This window comes from Cynocephalus volans, chromosome 4 (assembly GCF_027409185.1).
Source record: "Cynocephalus volans isolate mCynVol1 chromosome 4, mCynVol1.pri, whole genome shotgun sequence".
In the NCBI taxonomy this organism is placed as follows: domain Eukaryota; kingdom Metazoa; phylum Chordata; class Mammalia; order Dermoptera; family Cynocephalidae; genus Cynocephalus; species Cynocephalus volans.
Genome location: NC_084463.1, coordinates 49447779 through 49456769, shown reverse-complemented (window position 1 = coordinate 49456769; position 8991 = coordinate 49447779). Strand labels below are relative to the sequence as shown.

Below are 8991 nucleotides of genomic sequence, written 5' to 3'. Positions count from 1 at the left end.
CTTGGGCTGCTTACATAACCAAAAGGAATTACTTTTTTTATATACATATATAGACCACAATAGATCTAGCACCTACCTACAGAAGTACCGCCCCACCAAGTGATGTGTTCAAAGGACAATAAAAAGGAAAACACAGAACACATTTATAATCCTGAAATCTAGGGCTATTTAATCTTTTTGGTGTTTATTTTATAAGGCACAAAATGCACTATGAACACCATAAATAAGAACTGATTTGACCATAGTTTTATGATAGAATAAAATGTATCGGATGGATTGAATTTAAATTTTTAATTTAACGGTGCAGCATTAGTCTCAGAAACAAGATGCATGATCGAATCAACAAGCTGCGTGATCTAATCGGGCTTAATGGATCTATTTGGAATATCCTCATTACATTAATTTGAAATGTATGCCAGGGTATGACCTTCAATAGTCTGATCTTTCATAATAGCTTAAGAAATGAGCCAGGAAACCAGTCACACTTAGAATTCTCAGCACTTTCTCTTTAGTGAGGACACCCTGCGGTTCCACATGGGCAAGCACATTCCTCACTCACTGTGGGATCTACAGAGCAGCAGTAAATGCCCTTCAAAATTCAAATGCATGTTATCTGGGTGTGTAGTATATGAGTAGGACATGAAAAAACTCCCACCTGTCCAGTCAGAGTTAAACTTAACTCCTGAAAAGCATACCTAAGTTGAATACGAGATGCAACACTAATTTGGAGAGGTTCACAGAACATATAAAAAAAAGTGCTGATTTTATGTGCTGAGATTGGATCATGTGGGAAAACTTAAGTTTCATATGGGCTGTAAGAAGACTAACTGATGTTTGGACAATGAGGAATTTTAAATGCTGGGCAGTCTATCTATTCAGATTTTGCTGAAGACAATACAAACGCTTATCAGAGCCTGATAAGGAAAACAGATTTAAAAACTTAATCATCAAGGTGAAACATTTACTAATGAGGTTTGTACACCTTTTTGGGAAACACTGACTGGAAGTCCCAAGAGATTAGAGATAGATCCTCAGTGTCAGGAGGCATCTTGCACATGGGCATTCCCTTCCAGCACTGATGGTGCAGCCAGTGTTTATGAACAGCATTAAAACACAACTGCAACCCCCAGTCCTGGACAGGCTCAGGAAATGGCTATCTAGAAAGAGTGGGAGGGGTCCAGGAGGCCAGCCCCCAGGTGATACATACGTTTGCACAACAGTGATGATGAGACAGTGGAAGTCTTTTCCAGCTTTACTGCACTGTAATTGTGGTTGCTTGCCCAGGACGGCATGCTGCTTTCACAAGTTGTCTCCTTCCCGAGGGATTTGCTCCTAGAAAAAGTCACCACCGCCTTCTTCACTGTGCCTTCTTTTTTTTCTGGAGCTGGTCTCTCGTGCAGAGAAGAGCTTTTAATGCCTCCCTGGATAATAAGTAAAACCCCAATTATTAAGAAGGCCAGAAAGTACACCTCCACTTCATTTCACTGAGCAAGAAAGGTCATAATCCTATACCTTCTTTGGGTCATCTACCCTGAGTCTGCACACCACATTTGCCTAGCAGCAGTCTGGCTACCTTTGCACATTGAGCTAACACTTAGCACTCCCACCTCTTATTCAGTATTCCAACTTTTTGAGTGACAAGAAGATCCCTGACACAGGACCCCCTGTAACCTTGCTGAGGTATGAGAGCAGTGACACAGGATGCACGAAGAGCACAAATGATGTTTCTTTATCCTCTGCCAGGCCCAGGGCATGCTTGGTGCAGCCATTCTCCTCCTGGGTGCAGCAGCAACCACTTCTTTGTCAGTTCTATGATTCAAAACTACCAACTTTAAAAATTAAGTCACCTAAAAGTAAAATAAGCATTTGAAAATAATCAAGAAAACTCTCCAAACAGTGTTAGTTACACTTTGCTTGTCATAAATGTAACATCAACCTGAGCCCCAGGACAGGCCTGAGAGAAGAACCTGTGATTTCCAGCCATCCCTGAATTCTCCCCAAATTCCACAGAGTACCAAAGGCAGCCTCATCCACCTGGAAGCAGGCAAGAAGCAGAGCATGCCTGGAGTCCAAGGCAGCCCCTGAGGGCAGCATCTCCTGCCTGGAAGCAGACACGGAGCACACTAAAAAACCCCTTCCACATGGGTGCACCACCACAACCACTACCACAGCCATGGCTGCTGCAAAAGCAGCTCAAGACCACCACAGTATCACAGCTGTCATGCAGACAGCCTACCAGATACCTAATGGCATTGACACCAGTGGAGTGTGGAAAAAGAAGAGTACATCCTTCTCTTCAAAGCCCACTCCAGAGTAACAGAAGAAGCAGCAACTATTCTCTAACAGATGACCAGACATAAATATAGAGATACTAGAAATATGAAAATCCAAGAAAATATGACACCACCAAAAGAATACAGTAACTCAGCAATACCAGACTGTATATAGCAAGAAACCCTTGCAAGGACCTAAAGGGTATTATGAGCAACAATCTTAAAGGAACTCACTGACATAAGAGAAGACTCAGACAACATAAAAAAATGAGAAAAAAAATCTATGATATAAGGGAGGAAATTTACAAAGAGATTAATATCTTATAAAAGAATGATCAGAACTCATGGAACTGAAAGATTCACTCAACGAAATAACACAATGAACAGCCTTAAGCAGCAGGATAGAACAAGCAGAAGAAATGATGTCTTATCTTGAAGATGAGCTTTTTAAAAATTACCCAGGCAGGAAAAAAAGAAAAAAGAAAGAAAGAAAAGAAAAGAAACCTTTAAAAAAGGAAGAAAATCTAAGAGAGCTACAAGGCAACCTTAGGCACACAAAAATTCAACTCATGGGTGTTCCAGAAGAGGAGGAGAAATGAAAAGGCATGGAAAACCTATCCAATGAAATAATAATGGTAAACTTCCCAGGAACAGGGAGAGACATGGACCTCCAGACCCAGGAAGCTCAAAGATCCCCAAACAGATTCACCCCAATAATCCTCTCCAAGACACACAGTAAGTAGTCAAACTGGCAAAGCTCAAAGACAAAGAGAATATTTTAAAAGAAGCAAGAGAAAAGCATCAAGTCACCTATAAGGGAGCCCTTATCAGACTAACAGCAAACTTTTCAACAGTAACTCTGCAGGACAGAAGGAAATGGGATAACATACTGAAAATACTAAAAGAAATAAGCTGCCAGAGAAGCACACCATATCCTGTAAGGCTATCCCTCAGAAATGAGAGAGAAATAGTGTATTTTCCAGACAAAAATTGTGGGAGTTTACCACCATGTCACCAGCCCTGTAAGAAATCCTCAAGGGAGTCCTACACCAGCAATTCAAAAAATGGTAATCACCCATCTTACTAGCCATAGTTCTGTTGAAACTGCTTCTTACAAAATTCAGTCTTGGTAGGTGATGTGTTTCAAGAAATTTATTCATTTCATCTAGATGATCTAATTTGTTGACCAACAATTATGCATAGTATTCTCCTATAACCCTTTTGATTTCTGTAAGTTTCATTGTAATGACCCCTCTTTCATTTCTGATTTTAGTTATTTGAGTTTTCTTTTTTCTTAGTCCACCTAGACAAAGGTTTGCCAATTTTATGGATCTCATCAAATTACCAACATTTACTTTCATTGATTTTCCCTACATTTTTTTCTATTTTGTTTCATTTTCTATACTCTAATTTTTATTATTTACATTCTTTGCTTGGTCTGGGCTTAGTTTGCTCTTCATTTTCTAGTTTCCTGAGGTGCAAAGGTGATTGCTGATTTGAGATCTTTCTTTTTTACTAATATATGTATTTATATTAAATAAACTTCTCTTTTAGCAAAAAATAAAACATAAGTAAATAAATAAAAACAGGTAAGCTATGGAGACAGTAAAAAGACCAGAGGTTATGGAGGAGGAATGGATGAATAGGTAGAGAGGATTTCAAGGCAATGAAATTCTGTGACAGTATCATGGTAGACACACATCATTAAACATCTGTCCAAACCCACAGAATACACAAAAAAGTGTGAACTCTAATGTAAACTGTGGTCTTTGGATGACGATGATGTATAAATCCGTTTCATTAATTGTAACAAATGTACCACTTTGTTGGGCAATGTTGCTAATGGGACAAGCTACACATGTGTGGGTCAGGGATACACATGGGAAATCTCTGTACTTCCTGCTCAATATTGCTGTGAACCTAAAACTGCTCTAAAAAGTAAAGTCTATTAAAAATAAATGAATAAAAGTAATAAACAAACAATCTTGTGAGTGAGGTCTCAAATGAAGAACACAGACTTGTCCAGAGCTCACCTCCCTCCCAACTGCCCTGTGTGTCTACTCTCTATACAAACTCCATCGGGTGACTACCAACTCTTTTATTCAAGACTGCTGCCAGTGTCCTGAAGTCTTATGTTCTCCATGCAGCAGTGAGTTAGCTGCTTTTGCTTTACTGCATTTATATGACTGAATTTCAGCTAATGGGTTATGAAAAAAAAATAGGTGGAAAAGGTGGAAGACAAAGGTAAAGGTGATACTATCTGCAGTACATCTGTATCTGCTTTCCCTTACATTCTACAAATAAATAAAAACACAAGTCTCAGGGGGAAACACTGTTACACAAATTTTGCTCCAATTGTTCAAAGGGTGGTCTGAGTCAACTTACCTGAACACTATACTGTGCAAGACGGAGCTTCTCTGGCTTCATCTTGATCTTCTCCTTAGGTTTTGGCTTCTGTTCTTTGCCTGAACTTAAGCATTTCATAGTAGCTGCAGCATATTTAAGAATGCGGTCCTTGCTGCAGTAGGCCAGGTTGGGCTGCACCACATTGGAGCGCCCAGGTCTGGTACACCGGGAGGTGCCTGGAGCCTCTACCACCTGCAGAGCAAAACAGGGAGCTTTAGACAGTGTGCTTGACAATTTCAGCAGTTAAAATGCTGTGTAAAATCACTATGTGTAGTACCAAGCTCACTGTTTTTAATTAAGAGATGTCAATAATATTTTTAATATGAATAAAATCCTATCTTTACTTATTCAAACTACATGAGTGTATTTCCCTGAGGCAAGGTATTCACATTTTAACTGTCCTTCAAACCATCTGTGGTGGGCAGAACTCTAAGGTGACCCTTAGGACACCTGCCGCTGGTACATATGCTCTGTATAATTCCCTCCATCTTGAGCATGAGCAAGGTCCATGCACACGATGAGACTTCATACCTACAATCAGGTTCTGCTATAGGGCAAACGTGCAGTAATTTGCACAGGTAAGCAAGGTCCCAAATGAGATGACCAGAAAGGACCCTTAAGAGAGAAACTGGCCTTTCCTAAAGAGAGGAGACTCCATTGCTGATTGTGAAATAAGCTACCCTGCTTTGGGAAGGCCAACCAAGTTTAGGATCTGAGTACAGCTGCTAGATAAAATACGGGACACACAACTAAATCTGGATTTCAGATAAACAAACAAAAAATATTATATAAGTATGCCACAAAAATTGCATGGGACATACTTATATACTGAACAGCATGAGGGATTCTGGAAGGGGATCTTTCCCCTGCTGAGCCTCTGATGAGACAAGAGTCACAGCCTGACTGCAGTCCTGTTAAGATCCCAATCAGAGGGCCCAGTGAAATCATGCCCAGGCTTGAGAACAACAGAAACTGAAACCATAAATGTGTGATGTTCTAAGCTAAGTTTGTGGTAGTGTGGTATACAGTAACAAAAACCTAATACAGCACAAGATGTACACTTGGTTGCTTCTGTGTTGATGGTCAAGACTAAAATACACATGAAGGCATCCCTCAAATGTACTTAAGTGAAAACTTATTTCTCAAATTAAATAATTAACATAGTTATTTTTCTTCCACAGAATCTGTTTTACTTAGAATAAAATTTTATATAAGCTTAAGTAAAACACATTGACGATAATGATGAAATGGAGAAATTTTCCTATTAATTTTTCTTAATGACTGTGATATTAACAGTAGTGTCATATTTCCATTTAGTCACTCTTAATACTTTCATGGCACATTTATTTAAATGGCTCAGTCCTTGCACTTCCACCTTGCAGCTAACAGTGCAAGAGTGTTCATAAGGCAGAGATGCTTTGAGACACAGCAACCTCAAAGCCTCCTGTTTGGTTGGCCCCAGTTAGAGGACAAGCTGCCAGGGTAGGGGTGGGCCAGGGACTCAGGAAGGCCCAGAGTGAAACATGCTCTGAATCACGTCCTCTCATGGGCACTGGAATGGAGATTATGAGCATGTGACATCTCTCCTCAACAGCAGAAGCTGACATATGTGGAAGAAATGATGAAGAATCACAGCCCCAGAGGGACATAAAAACCAGGTGGCAAGGAGAGTCAAGTAAATAGCCACAAGGCAGAGAAATGACACACTGAGCCAAGAATAGTGAGGGTCAGACTGATGCAGGCACCAAGACCGCTCAGGGCTTCCCAAACCAAGATGGCAAAAGAACCACAAGGCAGCTCGAGATGGTGTGTGTGGGTGGACAGGAGGGCACACGCATTTCAGCAATTCAAAAACAATGCTGCTGATACACATAAAATACATAAGTAACATCAAGAACATGGAAATAAAAGTGATTGTTAAGAATTAAGAGCACAACAGCTGATGAGGTAAGTACAGATGCTTGTCCAGATGGTGTGGGCAGGAGATGGGGGCAGAGCTCAGGAAGCCCCACCCAGATGCAGCACCTGTCCTGGTAGAAATTAGCTTATTTCAAGACAGAAACTTTCCCAACCTTGATATTTCTGCCAATAGCAAGTCTGGAACCCATAAGTTCATCCCCTTAATGTTTACCTCAGTAGGCAAAATACTCACAGGCTGGCAAAGCTTGAGTTTTTTCTTGCCACTTGGATTTGCAGCTTTCTCAACTCTCCTCTTTATCTTTCGGTCTTCACTAGATTTTTGCTCCACTGTTCCTGTACTTGTAAACTCTGTGTCATCAGCATCTCCAGGTCTAAATTTAGTTTCCTGATGGTCTGTGGTTTCTGCCTTAGTCTCATCCTGCACTTGCAGAACGGTGCAGTCTGGGCAGGTATAATCTTCCCTGTTCCTTTCCAAAAGCCTTCCTCGAGCCTGAGAAGCGCCCCCAGAATTGCCACAAAACCGTTCTTCACATTGGTCACAGCAACTCATAAACCTGAAATCATAAAACAGTGATATTAGGAATGGGACATGAGGGACAAACACTCACTTTCTGACAAATTAAGAAGTCCAAGAGGTTTTAACATTCTATTGCTTAGAAAATGCAAATATACATAAAAGTACAGAGAACGGAACAAAGAACACATATGCCCCTCTACTGATTTTACTAACATTCAACTAAATTTGTGTATCCTTTTTGGCTGGAGTGAGCTATAGGCTTTCCAGGCATTGTACCCTAACTACTTCAGTATATGTCTCCTCAAAACAGCAGTGATGCCTTTGTCCCACCAACAAGCCAATAGAGATTCCTTAACACCAAAGTCTAGCGAAGACTCTGAGCTGCCCCCATGTCCACACTGGGGTTCCACCAGTCTGCACCTGGCCCTCTGCTGTCTCCCAAGGAACAGTCTATGGGAGCACTCTCTGACAGATTACTGAGACCACGTGTGGGGTACTCGGCAGCCACTGGCTGCACATGGCTGGGTAGGGGCAGGGAGCTTCTCACCTCCTCCCATGCTCATCACTTTTGAGTATAAACAGCCACATGTTGGGTGGCTACCACAGGGGAGGGGTGGCTCTAGGCAGGCCTTTCATTCCTTTTTTGATAATGATGAGTTCGTCTTTTTTGAATAAACAAATTATTCATCCAGCCTAGCTTTGTAACATTTAAAATCAAAACAAATATAAACACTATTTTCATCACCCAGATTTCTTTTAAAGCTGGGGCAGCCCATCCCTGTCCTCCCATGACCCACCTGTTGTTACGAGGCTGGAGACACATGCGGTCCAGGGTGTTGGGGTTGTGCAGCTCACATTCAGGCTTAGGCTTGCCCGAGTCCCTGCTCTCTTCACCTTTCACTTGCTGAGCTGCTGTCCTCTCCCGCTGACTCTCTTGGTCATCGGTCACTGCCTGGGACACAACCCTCTGCACAGTCTCTGGCTCTTGCTTGCTGGGCAGAGCATTCTCGACAGTATTTCCTGCCTTGACATGCACAGTGTCTGTGGGATTCTCCTCCCGATGCTTCTTTCTTAGGTGATTCTGGATGCTTTTCAGGGGCCTGTCAGGTGGCTCTTGCTCTCGCTTTCCCCAAAGGCGATTCTGAAGCTCCTTCAAAGTCAGGCCATCACTGTCATTGTCGGAGGTATCCTCCTTTTCCTTGCTTCCTCTGGCCTTTCCAGAAGAGGCAGGTCGCTCCTGTACACTCAAGGAACCAGAGTGGGGGCCACTTTTCATCTCAGAGGTACTTCCTATCCTCCCTTCCAAGGCAGTTTCAACATCTGGGACTGGACAAGACATTGGCTCACTGGAATCTTCAAAGGAGACATGAGCGTTCTTCCTTCCTCGGCGCTGAACTATTGTAAGGGATTCCTCCACTGGCTCGGTGCACTGTGGCCACGTCCCACTGCATCCCAAGGCCAGGCTGTGCTGCCGTGGGGGCTGCTGCCCCTGTGAGCCTGCCTCCACATCTCCCACACTCTCTCGCTTAGCAACAGTTGTTCTTCCGAATCCCTGGGTTTTGATGAAGGCTTTCCTTGTGGGTTTGATCATCTCAGATGCGTCCTCACTGCGCAGGTCACCTTTACCTTCCATACCTAATGAGAAAATGTAATCACATCATGACCAGCAAGCCACTGAGCAAAAAGATGACACAACCTCAACCACACACAAGAGGGAGCACAACCTGCCTAAATGTAAATAACAGGATGAAATGGAACAATACTCTACCTACAAGATGTGGGACTGTGCATGAAGTAAGCCCTGTTGACCAGTGTTTCGTGAAGTGTGGCACGTGAAGTGTGGCACATAAGATGATTTCAGGAGACTCATTAAGG

At 42.3% G+C, this 8991-nt stretch overlaps 1 protein-coding gene across 1 annotated transcript; it reads right to left on the bottom strand.

Moving 5' to 3' along the window:
- Positions 1-1157: 1157 nt before the first annotated feature.
- Positions 1158-8749, bottom strand: LOC134376861 (death-inducer obliterator 1-like). Its single transcript, XM_063095405.1, has 4 exons — positions 7914-8749; positions 6832-7153; positions 4659-4871; positions 1158-1421 (listed from the first exon to the last, which is right to left on the bottom strand). Exons 1-4 carry the CDS (start codon positions 8747-8749, stop codon positions 1158-1160), a joined length of 1635 nt encoding a protein of 544 aa, XP_062951475.1.
- Between the last annotated feature and the right edge of the window lie 242 nt (positions 8750-8991).